Source organism: Trichosurus vulpecula, chromosome 5 (genome assembly GCF_011100635.1).
Source record: "Trichosurus vulpecula isolate mTriVul1 chromosome 5, mTriVul1.pri, whole genome shotgun sequence".
Taxonomy (NCBI): domain Eukaryota; kingdom Metazoa; phylum Chordata; class Mammalia; order Diprotodontia; family Phalangeridae; genus Trichosurus; species Trichosurus vulpecula.
Window position 1 is genome coordinate 66,643,314 of NC_050577.1, and position 17,464 is coordinate 66,660,777.

Sequence of the window (17,464 nt, forward strand, 5' to 3'; positions counted from 1 at the left end):
ATGGGTTATTAATCATGGCTGGACCAGAATCGTGGGTTATTAGCGATGTGGGACCGTTGGGGAATCTCAGTGCCTCCCTCAGGTTAGTGCAATAGGGCAATTCCCGGGCTACCCACCAGAAGGGACAGACAAGACCCGCTAGGGGGAGCCCCGGAGCAGACTCGATTAGGGGCGCGGAAGTAGTGCAGGAGCGCCGAACTACATTTCCCAGAAGCCAGTGCGGCGGGGGCGGGGCCGGAGCCAGGGACATTTCTGGACCTGCCGGGCCTGGCAATGCCAAGGTAAATGCCGGCGCAGCTGGGGACCGGGGGAGGAGCCCCTCACCTGTCCACGCCTCCTCCTTCATCCCAAACTGTCCCCAAGCGATGAAACTTCCTGCTCGTAGTGACCTCCGGGGCCTGGGCAGCCCCTCCACTCCTCCTCCCCCCCAACCCCCGTTTAGGGCCCCCAGAACACGGGTGCCGGTGTAGGAGAGGACGCCTCCTGGGCAGATCGGTGGCCTTTGGAGAAGGGAATGGAATAATGAGGAGGGGGTCCGGCTCGGCCCCCAGTCTGCCCCTAGCAGGGGGAGGGTGTGGAGGGCTTAGAAGGGGGGAGGGGGGCTGCCCAAGCTCCGTCCCTGGGGCGACGTCGCGGAGGGTGGTGGGAGGGATCCACCCCGGCCCACCCGGGGTACTGGTAAATGGGGTGATGCAGCTGCTCGGTGAGTAACTAATTTAGTGGCTGGTCCCTCCCTCCTTCCCCGAGGTCTGTAGACTGGGAGGGCGGGAACTTGGGGGGAGGTCTCCTTTGCAGCTTCAAGATGTACTTTCTGTCTCTCCGCCCAAACCCCCCCTCCCCGCACACCCGGCCTGCGCTCTCGCCCCTTTTCGCCCCCCTCCCGAATATTCCATCAAAAGGGGAGGGGCGTTCTGCAGCTGTCCCGGTCTCGGGTACGTTAAGGGCTGGGGTCGATCTTTCCCAATATACCCCAGAGAAAACCCGTTGGTGACTTCTTCCTTGTGCACCTGCCCCAGGTGGGTTTTAGGATTTTGTGGTTTTTTTGTTTTGTTTTTTTCTCTCTCTTTCCAGCGGAAGATGTTGAATCGGGGTCCCGTCCAGTGGCTTCTGTGAACGAAGACGGCGGAAGAGAAGGACCTGAACTTTGCTGCGGCCAGGTGGGCGCAGGGATGGGGCACCCCGGAATGCGGGGGAGAGCTGTGGGAGGGGTCCTATTTTATCTCCCGGGCTGCCCCTCCAGTGCCCGTGCTCTCTTCCCAAGACTATTCGTGCTTTCCGGCCCCAGGCAGGGCCTGGCCATCCCCGGGGGTGGGGTGGGGAGAAGGAGGAGGAGGCAACAACGTGCAGGGTAGGGTCATCTGAGTCCCTGTCTGGCCCAGCTCCGGAAGGGCTGGACTGAGTCGAGCACTGGAGCGAGGGTTGACTGGTTGCTCGGGTCCCCTCCTCCCTCTCCCCTCCCCCAGCCCCACGGGAGAAGTTAATCCGCGGCTGCGCTCGGTGTTGTTAGTTTCATGCGGGCTCCCGGGGTAGCCGCTGCTGCTGCGTGACTGCTGCCCATTGACTTGGGGACGTCGAGGGCCGGCCGGGACTGCTGCCTGGAGATGGCGGATACCCGATCTGTGCATGAAACCAGGTTCGAGGCGGCCGTGAAGGTGATCCAGAGTTTGCCGAAAAATGGTAGGTGCTCACATGAAGTCTTGTCCATCCGCCTCCTCCTGGGACCTTGCCAAAGAGGCCTCTGGCCCTGGACTGCTTGCTAACTTCCCCCTCCATTTCTTTTGACTTTCCTAGTTCTAGTCTAACCGATGTATGCACACCGCACCTTTTACGCAAAGGGGAAAACATAATTGGGGGTGGAGGGAGCTGCTGAGACCTCCCAGTTGTTTTCTGCCCTGAAACGCCTCCGTTACCCAGTTTTAAACTAGTTCTGATGGTTGAGAGATGGTTATATTTTAATAAACAGACTTTCAGACTACCTCGTTCTTGCTGACTCTGGATTGGTACTGATGAAAGTAAGTCTGACCTATAGATATCCGTTCTGGATAGCCGTGTACTGCATATGGGAATTCCTCAGCGATATATAGGATAATAGATCTAAAGTTGGGAGTGACCTTGGAGGTCATCTAGTTAAATTCCTTCATTTTACAGACAAGGAAACTGAGGCCCAGTTTAAGTTAAATGACTGGCCCAAGGTCAAAGAGGTTGCAAATGACATTTGAACTCAGGTCCCTGCCTCCAAGTTCATAGTGGTTTCCACTGCACCAAAGAAAAGGAGTAGCAAGATTCTTTGGCAGTACTGTATGTATGTATTTATGAATACATGTATATGAGATAAGGTTCTCTCATTTAAGCTTACACTTTAGGTCGTGATACTTGTTTTATTTTCCCTTCATTTACTATGCAAGTTTGCTGGTGTTGAAGAAGAGCGCTTGTATTACAATATTACCAGGATATTATAATATTAATTTTATATAATAATAATATACATTCTTTCATCTAGCTTAAGTAATGTACACCTGTATCATACAAAAAGACAGTACTGTACAAAGTCATTTTTCAAATTCTTTGTTTCTACAAAAAGTAAAATGGAGAAGACAAAATAAAAGCCCGACCATTTTCCTCCCTTAGTAACTTTAAGGCCAACTTTGCTTTTATCTCCTGTGGGATAAGAAGAAGAAAACAGGGGGGAAGTCAGAATGTCAGGGAATTGAGAAAGAAAAATAAGGAAATTATAGGGGAATTACATTATTTAGGAGTCATTACTTAAAATGCTTGACCAAGAGGGCTTTTTAATGGATGCAATTTTGATAGTTATACAATGGTTAGAGTGTCATGGAGTGAGGGATAGTGTACTGGCCTAAGAATAAGAAAGATCTGGGTTGAAATCTTGGTTTCTCATATTTGACCTCAGCAAATCTCTCAATTTTGGTCTGCCTTTGCAGTTGCATTGACAGGATTCATCTGTCAGAGATAGGTCTGCACCTTTTTCTTTAGTTGAAAGAGTTCTCAAACCAGTCACTCCCATGTGCATTTGGAGCAAACCGCAATAAACTATCTCACGCCCCCCCCCTTTTTTTTCCTCTGTCCTTCTGCTAATTGGATAAGTTACATTTCTCAGCCCTAGCTTATTTAGCTCCCATTAGCCTCTCCCCACTAAATATACAAGTTTATCTGCTGTTCTATGTGCTCTGGACAGCATAACTGGTGAATGTGAAGTTTTAGCCTAGGGGTAATGTTTTTATCAGTTTTGTGAACCAAGAGTTAAAGGATGAGTATTTAGAATGGATAATTAAACAGTTATTTCCACTCTTCTTGAAAGGTTTTTGGGCTACTTGAAAATACTATGCAAATTATTATGTAAATATTATGAAAAATTATGTTAAAAGGCTGCTTGAACTGCAGCTTACTTTCTTTGCTCCTTAATCCTTAATAAGAGCCTACAATAAACCTGAATCCTCTCTAGAGCTTATATCTAGCATGTCCTTGGCCTTTAGGAACTTAAATTCTCAGGGAGTAATAGGGAGATGGTATTAGACGTACAGGCTTATACACAATCTATTTTTAAATTTTTTGCTTAACAACTGAGATGCAATGGAAAGAAGCTCTTTGGTATTTAAGTTGAGATTGTGTTTTTCAAGCGGGTAACAGTATGTAAGAGCAGCTCCTCTCCCCCACCCCATTTCTTTCCCTCCTTGCTAGACAGATGTTTGATAGTTACTCCTAAGTGCGTATTTACTATTCATTCAGCAGATATTAAATGTCTGATAGATGAAGAGCATCAGTGAGGAATGTTCCCTGTGCTTTACTCACTTATCTAGTAGAGGGATCAGATAGGCATAATATAGTAACTAATACAAAAAAGAGTATGATAAACACACAAAAGAGAGAGCAACAAGATCCACAGCGAGTTTAAAACGGCCCAAGAACACGGGAAATTGACAGGCTTTTTATCTTTTGTCTAAATTGGACAAAATGTCTTTTAGATGTTCTTGCTATAGAGTTAATCATCAGGATACATTTGTAGTTGTTTATTCTGCCTCTACCAAGACTAAAATAAAAACCGAGGGCTTTGTCTGTAATTTCTAGCAAAGTTCCAGCCTCAGACACACTAGCTATGTGACTTTGGGCAAGTCACTTAACCTCTGCTTCCTTCCATGTCTTCATCGGTAAGATGGAGATTATAAGAAAACTAACCTTCCAAGGCTGTTGTGAGGATCAAATAAAATAGTACAGTGCTTGGCTATGCAGAGTAAGCTCAATATTAGCTATCATTATGATTACTTTTAAGAATTGATGAGCAGAAGGTACTACCTCACAGCTATCAGATTGGCTAATGTGACAGAAAAGGAAGATGACAAATGTTGGAGGGGATATGGGAAAATTGAAACACTAATGTGCTGTTCGTGGAGTTCAACCATTGGAACTATGCCCAACGGACTATAGAACCATGCATACTTTGACCCAGCAAGAACTGATAAGTAAACAACTATCTTCTATATACTGGGAGAGAGAGAATATGAATGTGCTAAGGTTACAAAGCACTTTTCTCCCTGCAGCTTTGTAGTTTAGGTAGTATAGGTGTTACCCTCATTTTACCCATACGGTAACCAAGACTCTGAAACTGTAAGATACCTGTCTATGGCCGTATAGCTAGTATTTGTGGCAGGATTCACACCTAAGGCTCCTGACCTCAAGTCCTGTACTCTTCACACTATGTCATTCTGCTCCTCTTATTACAGGTTATTAATAAAGTCTTTGAACAGTTTTTAAGACTTTAAAAAAATAAGCTATAACGAGGGAAATAGTTATATATGACATTTAGAGAAAAATGTCTTCCTCTGCTTCTTGGGGATCATCCTGTCCATCCCTTCTTACGATACAGGAAGATTCCATTATCTTCCTGTTCCAGTTAATGTTTAGCCATTCTTCAATCAGTGAGCATCTACTTTTTTTCCTATTCTTTGTTGCTTTTTGTTATTGACTTTACACACTACATTTTCAATCCTCAAAAAAAAAAAAGAAAGAAACAGATCTTGAGGTAACAGAAGCCTCATGGAATAGTGGAAAAGGCCCTGCCTCGTGAGAGCTGGCTTCTGACTGCCACAGACATTCTGTGTAACCTCAAACAGTTCATTTCCCACAGATTTCCAATTCCTCATCTATAAAATGCAGAAACTTGCTTGATGACTTCTCAGCTTTAAAAGTCTCTTCCAGCTTTAATCACTTAGGCGCTCTCTCTTTATGTGGGTCAGGTGAATCAGGTGGAAAAGTAATTGGTCCACTTCTGCTAATTCACTTCTTGGGAAAACATTCTATAACTGTTGCATATTCCATTGTAGCTTGGGGCCCGACCTCACTGGAAGAAGTTGGTATCAGATTTGATTATTGCTTTCACTAAACCCCCCCTTATAAAGCCTCCCAGTTAAACTGTACCAGTCTTAAGCTGGGTCTCTAAGATGGGCATTTTTGTCACTCGTAAGATGGTGGCGTGAAAGAACACCGGATTTTGAGTCTGATGATCAGGGTACAAATCCCAGCTCAACTACTCATTCCCTGTGGGCAGGTTGCTTCCTCTCTGATCCTCAGTTTACTTAAATGAGAATTATAGGAGTAGGACTAGTAGATGACCTCAGATCACTTTCAGCTCCAAGTCTCTATTCCTGTAAGATGGATTATCAGTGTTAAATCATCGTTTTTCCCTCCAGGGTCAAAACACTGTTTTAAATTGTTTTCTGTAGGTTCATTCCAGCCAACAAATGAAATGATGCTGAAGTTCTACAGCTTCTATAAACAAGCCACAGAAGGACCCTGCAATATCTCAAGACCTGGATTCTGGGATCCTATTGGGAGATATAAATGGTAATTATGGATGTGTGATGAGGGGGATCGTAACGTTGTGTTATATGTAATTAGTATATTGGATCATTCATTTCTTTACCATCCCTGTAGAAAACACCATAAGCTTTTTACAAAGCTTAGATCACTACCCACCAAGAGTTTGAATTTTAGACAGACTCGTACTCATACAGAAAAGAATATCTTGGCAAAGACCGGGGGAGGAGGGGAGTGGGGGGGGGCAGGAACAGTAAGGGACCAGGTAGTCTAAAGGCATTAGATGGTTTTTCCCCTCCAGAAAAGCTAGAAAAGTAAATACTTGGAAATACAGCAAAAGAAATTTTTCATAGCTGCCATATTCTACTTCTTAGGTAAAATGTATGGTAAAGTAATTTCTGTTTACCACCTAAAATAACTTAGTTTTTTTTTTTGATAGCAAATAAATGGGGGGAGGGAGACTAAAACTAATGTGGGATTTTGTCTAAAATTCCTCCCCTCTCCAACTCTACTGGAAAATGTACTTCATTGCTTTCCAATAGGCTTGTGAAAAGAGTCACCAGCTACCAGACGCTAACTCTGCCACTCTTTCATTGCCAAAGTCTGACCACACACTGTTTGGGGACACTTTTCCAAAAGGTGGGCTCGATAGGTAAATGGTGACTCCTCATCGCCATTTCCAGAGATTGCCGTCAACTTCTTGAAAGACTTCAGACCCCATCTGAAGTGAGGTGTTTAGTTTTGGAAGCCAGATTTGAAAGATGTTGATTAGTTGGAGGCAGTCTAGAGGAAGGGAAACAGAATGGTGAAGGGCCTTGAGATTCTGCTACATCAGGACTCATTGAAAGTATTGGCCTTAAGAAAAGACATAGGAGGGACAAGAGAGCTGTTTGAAGTATTTGAAGGTCAGATGGAAGACGTGTCCTACTTGGCTCCATAGGGCGGAGCTAGTAGGAATAAAATTTCTAAGAGGCTATAATTAAAGATAAACAGAAGTGGAATGAGCTCCTAGGAAAGTTGTCACTTTAAGCAAAACCTCAATGACCACTTGTTTGATATAGTCAGTAGTCAGTAAACATTTATGAAGCACCTACTGTGTGCCAAGCACTGTATGGAATTCTTTTATGAAAAAAGAAAGAGTCCCTGCCCTCAAGTAGTTTATAATCTAATGAAGGAAAACAAAACAGAAAGCTGGAAAGCACAGGGGATGGGGGGGGGCTAGTGGAGAAGTCAGAGTAATCCCAAGTTAATGTAGCCAGATGAGAAATGAGATACTCTGGTTAGAGTTCTCTCCTTAAATGAAGATTTGGAAGTCATGGCCCTCTAATCAGGATAGGGATGAAATGGAGTCCCAAGGCTGATAGGATTTTAAGATGCTGAGATTATCCCAGCTGTGAGCGTTGTAGGGAATGGTAGAGAACGTAGCTGTGTGGTACGTGGTAGAAGGGATTCTTTTGGAATAAATGGCCTCTAAGTCCATTCTACCTCTGAAATAAACAGTGGTTCTGTGACTTTTTTTGTTTTTCTTAATGCATTTATTATAAACTTAGTAACCACTAAAAAAAATTCACATTCAAAAATAGGACTCTTAAAAAGATTATACATGAAACCAGAAGCTTTTATCTTCTACAGCTTGTTTTTTAAGGTATTAGCTTTTTTAAAAAGTACATTAATTTTAACAAGGGAAAGGAATAGTGACTACGCAAGCTGTGATGTCGTTGCTATGGGGAGCTCCCAGGTGAGCAAGTTCCTACCAGTGCAGCTCAGCGCTTTCTCTGCCCCAGACTCTTAGAGATTAGCCTAGCTCACCGAGAGGTTAAGTGATTTCCTTGTCCAGGGTCACGAAGCCTGTAAGTGTCAGAGACCGGACTCGATCCCAAGTCTTCCTGGCTCTGAGAAGGAGTCTCTCTCTGTCCCACAGGCTGCTTAGGAACAAAATAACTCATCTTTGTTTCCATGTACCCTCAATTTTTTTCCCCTTCTGTGCATTTTCCATATTTTGTTTCTGTTATCTACACAGTTGTAACCAGTGTGTACACTCTTGTTTTAGATCTGCTTTGTTCGTTATTCATTTTCTTCATATGTCATCCCATATTTCTTTGCATATTTGTATAAATTTATGCCAGTTCCTTAGAATTTTGGGTATCACTTAAAAAAATCAGCAGTGTTAAAAAGCAAAGATTTTCCCCCAGTCTGTTTATTTCTTCTTTATTTTGAATCCCATTTTATTATGTAAAAGCTTTTGATTTTCATATAATCAAACACATTTTGTCTGATCTCTGCCATATTTTGTTAAGTTATTTGTTTTGTCAAAAGGAAATGTAATCTTCCTCATTTGACTAATATTAATGTGTCCCATACTTAGCACAAGCACACAGATACACTCTCAGAACACTAAGGACATTTTTTTTTCTATTTTATATAGTCTGCTGTATAAGTTTTGCTAAATTTTGACTTCCCTACCACCTCCCGTACTTGAGATTTGAGTGTTGTTCTGGGATTGCCTCTCTGACCCAGCTCTACCTTCCTTGGCCCTTTTCCCTCCCTCTCCATTATCTGTGAAGCCCAAAGTCAACTCTTTGCTCTCCTCCTTCTGTTTGCTTCTTTTTCTTCTCAAATGGGATGTTTCATTCAGCTATTACTTACACAGATCCAGCTACCTTGGCTTGTAATCTCTTAGTGGTGATCATCTTAGGTTAGAGTCTGCTTAACCCATAGCTACCTTGTAGCTTCTCAATCTCAGCCCTTATTAGTTTTGCCTATTAAAATCTATTTTAGGATTATTTCTGGCCAAATCTGTCTCTAAACAGTTTTCATTTTTTGAAGACTGGACAAGATGTGCGTCTCTTTCCATAAGAGAAACATGGAGATAATATAGCACTTTCCAATGAGTTACTTATAAATTCTTTAAAGACTTAGGGTGGATGTGTAGGTAAACAGATGTACATTATCTATCAGCTAAGAAAAATTGACTGGCTTAAATTGACTATATTTTCTCTCACACAGACTTTCCATAAAATTAAATAGCTTCAGGAATAAAGTTGATAAGCTGGAGAGAAGGGTATTTTTGTATGGAAGGTGATGTTTTCAGGGGTCATTTACACCATCTAGCAAAACAACTTTGCTGTTCCAAAATGATCCTGAAGGCTAAAAGTTAGTCTCATAAACCCGTATTCATTCTTAAAGTTCGGGCATATCATCTGTGAAATCTTTGAGGTTAGGGTAGTGTTGGTATAGTAGAAATAACTGAGTTTGGGGCCCTGGCCTGCCACTTTTCTCTTGAGACTTTGTCAAGTGTCTTGAGCCTTTTTCTAAAGTAAAATGGGGATCGTAACATCAGCTCCACCTACCTAATACGGTTATTGGGGAAAAAAATAAAATGAAAACTTACCCAAAATGCTTTGTGAAATGTAAAGGGCTATATATATCTATCTGCTAGTGTTGGTATTCATGTTGTATTCTTTTTGATGTTAATGTGTAACCAAAATGTCTCTTCATTTAAGAGTCGACTCTAAATAGCTCATTTAACCTTCCCAAAATGTCCATATCACTGATCTTTCCTTCTGTGTAATAATTTAATAAGCATCTTTTAAAGAATTCTAAGAAAATTTTCTTTATTGTAATATATATGAGATATGGAGCAATTAGGAATTTGGCTTTTTTAATCCACAGTTAACTTACTACACTGTCTTTCTTTGGGGTGAACCAGTTAACAAAGGGGCGAGGCCCCTCTTCCTAGGATGGCTCTATAAGAGCTTGCTTCAAATTAGTTGTGCCATGTAGTTTGGCTGCAGGTTCTGCTTGAGAAACTGTAAGTCAGAAACAAGAACTAAGACATTTGTGTGGGCTTTCTTGTTCCAACATTATGATTTCTAGGGATGCTTGGAGTTCACTGGGGGATATGACCAAAGAAGAAGCTATGATTGCATATGTTGAAGAAATGAAAAAGGTAAGAAAAATCATTCTATGTAAAAGAAGATAAAATGTGGTTAGAACAGCTCCTAATTTAGGTTTCTCAACTTACAAGGTCTAAGTGAGGAAATAATAATTTGTCACATGAAGCAGAAAACTGTGGGGCCACATTCATTGGACTGTCAATTTTCAACTGAGAGCAAGCTTGCAAGAGTGGGACAAAATGGTGCTGATTTTTTCCCTAAGATAATCAGTATTACCTGGAAAAATTCTTAAATTAGGAAAATTTGGGGTTTTGGTAGTTCAGTGTCATATGATTTTTTCCCCAGATTCTAAGCTTCTTCACATTTAGAGACTGCTTTCATCTACAGGCAACATGATGTAGTAGAGAGAGTATCAGCTTTGGAGACTGGAAGACCTGGGTTTGGATCTTACATCTGACCCTTATTAGAGCCTCAGGAAGTTCTCTTAGACTGGAAGTTAAATTTTGCAGGAGCTCTCACACCTATGAGATCTAGAGGTTATAGGATCATAGATCTATAGCTGGAAGGAACCTTAGAGGCCCCATATTCTAAACTTTATTTTACAGATGAGTAGCTAAGGCCCAGGGAGATAAGTTACTAACTTAGAGTAGTATGGCTATTAAGTGGCAGAGTAAGAATTTGAATCTGAGTCCTGTAGCTTCAAGGTCAACTTCTTTCCGACTTTGGTGTGTTAGCTCTCTCCCTCAGTGAGTCACCGCATACAGCTCCTGTGCCTTGAATGTGCAGTAAGCTCATATGACTTGAATACTTGAATGCATGACTTCAGATAGGGAATACTCCCTCTTCTAATACCGATTCCAAGTTTCTTTATGATCCTTATGAGTTTCTGAGGCCTAAAAATTCAGCAGCCTGTGGCCAACATGGCGATTAGCATTTCTGGACCTGGCTGGGCTGATTTTCAGGTGCCAGACATATAATCTATCCTCAAGCCTCTCTAGTCAGGAGGAGGACCTTCCTCCTGGGAGGCATCAGATACTTAGCACATGCACATTGAGTTGCAGCTCAGCCTAGTAATATTACCAACCCGCCCACCTCCAATAAAGAAGAAGCCACTTAAATGTTATTGAAAACTGGGATGCCAGTGAACTTCTTTAAAGGTAGCGCCTGCAGTTTTGTCCACATAAAATAAGCTGTTAAAATGGAATCTTTAATTACAAGTATGAGCCAGTACTGTCTGATGTTAATTTTTTAACAATAAATTTTTATTGATATCTTTAGTTTTTATGTCACCAAAATTTTCCTCTTTATCCCTCCTAGAAAGCTATCTTGTATAACAAAGAATTCCAGTGTTAATTTTTGAGTCCCTGGGTGAACACTCCCTAACGTTTCTTTATGAAAAGGAGGTGGGGGGAAGAGGGTAGGATTTTGTACTGCTCATTTGATTTAAAGTTGTTTTCAAAACTTAATAAGGGATTTTTTAAAATTGAGGTTTGATTGAGGTGGGGGTGGGAGGAAGAAGAATGGAAGAAAGAATTGACCAAGGAAGATGGGGATTTTAAAAATAATCCAGAGAAGATAGGAATAGAGGCCTAATGGAACCCTTTGGTTACTAGTGAAATCTGGGCTCTGGGGGCTACCTAACAGGAGGCCACGAACTTTAAATTTATAAAATAGAATAAATATTTAGTAGTACCAAATGTATTTGGTCAATATCTTCAGTTATGTTTGATAGACTCAACTGTTTTTATCTTTTTACACTCTGACCAAAGTCTCACCCTTGGTTACATTTTCACAATTTCTGTTTCATGGACTTTGTCATTGCCTTATTTGGGGTGGAAGGTCTTTTAGGTGTAACCACTAAAAAAGAGAATATCATAATTAAAGAAAATTTAAATCCTTTTTCTCCCTGAATCTTTTTCTTAGATAGTTGTGTTTTTACTTTATTATTTTCCTGCCCCAAAAAGCTCAGTTGCATTTTTAGAGGCTATATCTTTTCTTGGTGAAAGTGAAAGTTCCCTTGACACATATAAGGAAAATTGCCCATTATTTTCAATTCAGTTTGTATTTTGAAATTATCTTTACTATGCCTGTGGAAAATTTTGCTTCATTGGCAGAACTTAAAGGACTCAATGGCTTGAATTGTTTACTAAAGTTAGTTTATTCTCACTTGACACCTTAGCAGGAAAACTTTTTAAAACCAAAACACTCAGCTTTTTCTCACCTCTAGAGAAGATCTAGGAAACAGCAATTTTGTGCAGACTTTTGTAGAAAGAAAACTGTGTTCAGGTCCTTCTGAGGACTTATTTTTATTGGGAATTAAATCTTTAAGTCTGACTTTGTCACTTAGCTGTAATTCCAGTTCTAGGGGGAAAAAAGTTCTAAGAGAAAGCAACTCTATGTAAACTTGTGCTGAAACAGAGAGAGAGACAGACATACATTTAGCTATATCCCAGTTCCAGAGGATGTCTGAGAGGACCAAATCTGTGTAAGACTCTACTGAGAGAAAGCTGAAAGTTGGATGTAGCATGGACTTGGGCTACAGTGGGAGTTTGCAGAATGGGATAAACTGAATTAGCAGTTAGGAGACCACTCTCCACAACATGGTTTTGTAATTTGGTTTGAAATAAAATCCAGTAATTCTATTCATTGTCATCATCAACAACGCTTTATTGAACACTTTTGAAGACTATTTTTAAAAAGAGTTGTTTTGGTCTAATTTTTTATTTAATTGTACCACACAGACTTTCCCATTCCAAATTAAAACTAGACACACATAATGGGGGCAAACATTTAACAAGCAAATGGATGGCTCCATTATGTGAAAACCTTCCCCAGCTAATCAGGACAGTTGGTGATAAGCTTTATGTATGAGTGTAATTCTCTGTGAAATGTTAATTCCCCCAAACTAATGGCACTAAAGATATAATAGTTTTTTGGGGGAGAAGGTGGGGGCGGTGGGGTTAAGTGACTTGCGAAGAGTCACACAGCTAGTGTCATGTGTCTGAGGTCAGATTTAAACTCAGGTTCTTTTGACTCCAGAGCCTGTGCTCCATCTACTATGCCACCAAGGTGCCCTGAGATAAAAGAGTCTTAATTTGGTGTCCTGGGTAGTATGGCTTTTCTGTTGATGCTAATGGGATGGGGAAAGGTGGGCTGATTGAAAGGGGGAAGCAAAAGCTTACATGGAATATGATCCACATCCTTTAAAAAGAAGCAGACTATTTTAAAGTATACTTCTCTTTCCTCCAGCCCCAGTAATAAAAAATATTGGGAGCTACAATTTTACATTTGGTCTTCTAACCCTTTTCATAGAATTCCCTGATGACCAGTGTCATCACAGTTAAGGTTAATAGTTCAGTCTCTTTGAGAGACTACCCGACTCTTTCCTCCTATCTTGGCTTTACATTTATGTTCCTCAAGGGCAGCTGTCATCTCCATGTTATTTGGCTTCTTCCAAAAACTTGTCCAGAACAAAGGGATCTTTATCAGATTGAACTGGTCCTTCTTGTTCCTGTTGCCTACGAGCCAGAGAACTCCTTATTGGGAATAAATCTGCTGTCCTTTATTCGGGCCTCAAGGTGATCACCATACATATCTTTGTCCAGGTTTTACTGGGTCTGTAGATATTTGGGACCTTATCTTTGCCATTTCTCGATGCTTGATCACAAACATTATGTAGTTTATCTTCTCCACCAGCAGAACCCCTAACTATACCCTTAGTCTGGTTGGATAATCTCTGGTCATACTGAACTTCATTAGAAGCCCGAGGATTGGGCACACCAAGACCAATGACTTCAGTGATTCTCACTTCTCTGTCCTTTTGAACTCTTACCAGGAGCTGCTTTGGGAAGATTTCCCATCATGTTGTCTCTCTTTGCAACTGTCAAGCCTCATTTCATCCTGTTCCTGAGCCTCCCCATCCTCTTTTTCTCCATAGGTCTTGATTCCAGCTCTTCTCTCCTGAGTTTTCTGGGCCAGTTCTCAAAGCTTCTCTGCATGTTTCTCTCTTTTCCTTTTGGGCCATCTTTTTCTCCACTTGAGCCCGCATCTCCACTGCCTCACTAGCCTTCTTCCTCTCATAAATGAAGAGAGCTTCAGCAAGTGTGACAGAGTCTTCATTAATGTGACCTGCCTGCCATCGTCTCCCATCTGCAGCCGGATGTCTGTCTAGACATGACCCTTTGCAGTTTTCCGGTTTGAAATACAGGGAGGAATTCTCCACCCTCGCTGTGCCTTCTCAGTCATCTTTTGGCTAGGAGAATGCATGACAAGGGCAGGAGGAGAAGGATGCCCATGAGGAATTTTATTATTCATGTCGAATCTTGGAGGCTCCATGGGATCTCTTTGCATTGCTACCATCCACATAATTCTTTGCTCAGTTCCAGAATTGAATGGCTTTCTCCTTGCTGATATGGTGTGTACCTGTTACATGAGCCAGAGCTAGTTTAGCTGCAGCTTGAACTGGCGTAACCTGTAGTTACGTTCTGAGACACAGATTTCTCTAGGGCTACCTGTGTCTTTTTTTTGGTAATCTCTTTAATGGCTTCTTCATCAGGTCTTTGAAGGTCTAGTTCATCTGCATTTATAACTTCTTTGGGAACCAGGTCAGTGTACTTGCTATAAGTGACCTTATCCTTTGATTGTCCCTGTTGAGCGATTAATTGCGTCATGTTTCATTTTTCACTCCGCATCCACCTGAATGGACACCTGACATTTCCTTCCTTCTTCCCATATCCAATGGGTACTGGGCTACATGTATTTCTGGAAAGGCACCTCCATCTCCAAAGTCCTCTAACAAATGAGGTATTCAACTTTTCCAATCTCCATAAGGGGGAGGTTCTCTTTGTGATGTGATCAGTACAGTCTGCCTTGATCTCTGTGATCTTGCCCTTTCCCTCAGCCTCAAGCTGGTCCTGAGAAAGCTGAGTTGGAGCAGGTAAAAAGCAGGTCAGCATCACCTTCTTCCGCTGTTTCCAGTGTTTGTGGTGGCTGAGCTGGGAGGGATTTACTAGGCCAAAAGAAGAATTTTTAAAAATTTGTAAACCTAATACAAATAATTTAAAAATTATCTTTTTCTCTGCTTCACTAGTACAAGTAATTAAGTGTTGGCTTCACACAGATAGCTAGGGATCGTGTTCTGCACAGCTCAGGGCTCTTCTTCATAAAGAGAACATTTGAACAGCATTATTTGTATTTGTTAGCATCTTATATGAAAGAGCACTCATGAATGAGAGCAGTCAGCCATTAACCTGTTTAGCGGTTATACACAGCCAACCTCAAATTTGCCAACATTAAAACCAGTAACTGTTGTCATTTCAAGTATATTTTATTTTGTTTCTCTCTTACAAGGCAAAACTGGTAGTGGTAATTATGTTTTGCATTAAAATAATAGACTTATTAATTGATAACTGAACAGTAGGTTGTCATCCATGTAGATACCATTCAGAAATGAAAATAGTGTTGCTAGTCATGTTTCTTTTTGTACCAGGCTCAGGAGCTCAGCCTGATTTTAGGAGAGAGAGCCCTATTGGTGAGAGGGTAGAGAGAAGTGGGTAGGGGTGGGAAGTAGGTGGGGAGGGGAGCCAAATTCCAGCGAAGACCAAATAGAGCATGTGCCTAACACATTATTTTCCTTTCTTTTCTGGAAAGGTTTTTTTTTTTAAAGTTGTTTTACTCATGAATGAAATCTTGGTTTGCAGATGAGACTAACTGCTTTTGAGACAATACATGAGTTGATGTGTTTATAAGAATCTCCATTTTTTGTTTTTGTTGCCTTTTCAATTGATTAACATTTGTCTGATAGTAATAGGCTCTACATGTGATGAAATGTTAAATGGGTGCATAATTCCTGAGTTCCTGTTCCCGATTTACCCTTAGGACTGGGGCAGAGTGGGGAAGCTGGGACGAGAGGAGCTCTTACATTGTGCACATTCACATGGTATTATTAATCAACCTTCTTGTATTTCAGTGTCCTGGATTTTATTTCAGTAATAACTAGTTAACTGATCAAAGACCACCATGCCTGTCTTCTGCTTAACAAGTCAGTTGCTTCATAAAATGGACTTCATATTAGAAACACTTATGGATACTTAATTATTTTAGCCATTGCATTAAGCTCATTTAGGAGAATATGTGCACTTATGTCTATTGTACTTAATGAAATTGGATATTTTATGTAAATGAACTTCATGTCTCAGAAGTTTAAAAAAATTGGAATATTTGAAGCCAGTGTAAATCAAATGAATCCTTTATTTCTGATTTCATAAGACTTGTATTTTGATCACAGATTCTTGAGACCATGCCAATGACGGAGAAAGTTGAAGAATTACTCCATGTAATAGGTCCATTCTATGAAATTGTAGAGGACAAAAAGAGCAACAGAAGTTCTGATTTAACCTCAGGTTGGAATACAGTATTCTTTGTTATTTAGCAACTGACTATACCATGAGTTGAGATTAATGTATTTTCAATGGATGATATAATTTAAAACAGTGCTGTTTTTGTTAGCTACATTTTAAAAAATTCATTCTTTTATTTTTATATACCAGTCCGACTGGAGAAAGTCACTAAATATTTAGAAGGTAGGAATGATGAAATTTACATATACATGTTCTCTTTTTCATTTTATCTGTCAAAAGAATGCTCCTCAGATATTTGCAACTACTGAACTTGCCACCTGTGAGTTGTCACTTGAAAATAAATATGCTATGTGCGATTTCAGAAAGAGAGCCTTTTCACTTTTGCTGCAGAAAACTCTCAAAACCTGTCTTAGTGACAAGAGGGGTTTCACAGAGGTTTATTATAGGGATGATTTTTTAAAAAACAAATACTTCTATGAATAACAATATAAAAGTGGTCTTTTCTTTGCATACTTATAAGTACAGTGATAGTCTGGATCCTTTTTTCTTAGCTCCGATGGCCAGATGCTGTTCATGGTAGTATCTAGAACTGTCATTGTTGCAGTTGGCTTGTTTCCCTCTAGGCATGTGTTTGTTTGAGATGGTTGTTTATTTACTAGGGTCAGTATGACTGACATACAATGCAAAGAAGAGATTTTTAACTTGTCTAAAAATCTGACAGGTGGCAACTTAGTCATTATGTTATTGTGCCAATTTTAAGTTAAATCCATGTTTTCCTTGCAATTTGAGAAATCACATTGTAGCAATACTATAGTTGAGGTAACCTTTCCCCCATTTACTACTTTTGGACTGTAAGATATTTTCAGTAAACTTTAACCAAAGTGAGTCTAAGCCATTAGTGAAGTTATTGGTTAAATCGAGCTTTCAAGTTCTTTGTGATAAAAATGGAAAAACAAAAGATTGGAAAGATGATTTTTTTATATATCAAGTGAAAATGCTTTTGACAGAAATATGAAAATTATGCTATTGTGTATTGAAATTAATTGGGGTCCTTTAATTTTGCAGAAAATCACAGAGATGTGAGAGGCAGTATTTTTAAATGTTCACTTTGAAAGCTAGACTAATGCTTAAAGGTAGAAATTTATTTATGGTATCAGCAGGAAACTGGAACTGTTTCTAGCATTGATCTTTAAAATATGGATTATAATAGCTCTGGTTGAAGTAGTTGGATTTGAATCCATAATCTTTATAAATATTTCAAACTAATACATTTATTGCTGCCAGATCTGCAAAGAAATGATAGGCAGTCTGTGCTCACCTTGACATCATACTATTCTGAGTTTCCTTTGCGGCTCAGCTCAGCTGAGGTGCAGCCTC

At 40.6% G+C, this 17,464-nt stretch overlaps 1 protein-coding gene and 1 pseudogene across 2 annotated transcripts in view; one reads left to right on the plus strand and one right to left on the minus strand.

Annotated features, from left to right (window-relative positions):
• The first annotated feature begins 226 nt into the window (after positions 1 to 226).
• The window catches only part of ACBD5 (acyl-CoA binding domain containing 5), a 56,087-nt gene continuing 38,849 nt past the window's right edge, over positions 227 to 17,464 (plus strand). The window contains exons 1-6 of one of the 2 annotated variants that reach the window (XM_036759240.1): positions 227 to 281; positions 1,072 to 1,157; positions 1,464 to 1,677; positions 5,739 to 5,859; positions 9,709 to 9,781; positions 16,015 to 16,129. In XM_036759240.1, coding sequence (XP_036615135.1) covers positions 1,602 to 1,677; positions 5,739 to 5,859; positions 9,709 to 9,781; positions 16,015 to 16,129 — 385 coding nt within the window. In that variant the 5' untranslated portion in view covers positions 227 to 281; positions 1,072 to 1,157; positions 1,464 to 1,601. The remainder of the gene's footprint in view (positions 282 to 1,071; positions 1,158 to 1,463; positions 1,678 to 5,738; positions 5,860 to 9,708; positions 9,782 to 16,014; positions 16,130 to 17,464) is intronic. The other variant, XM_036759241.1, reaches the window with a different exon arrangement.
• LOC118850053 lies at positions 13,083 to 14,683 on the minus strand (annotated as a pseudogene).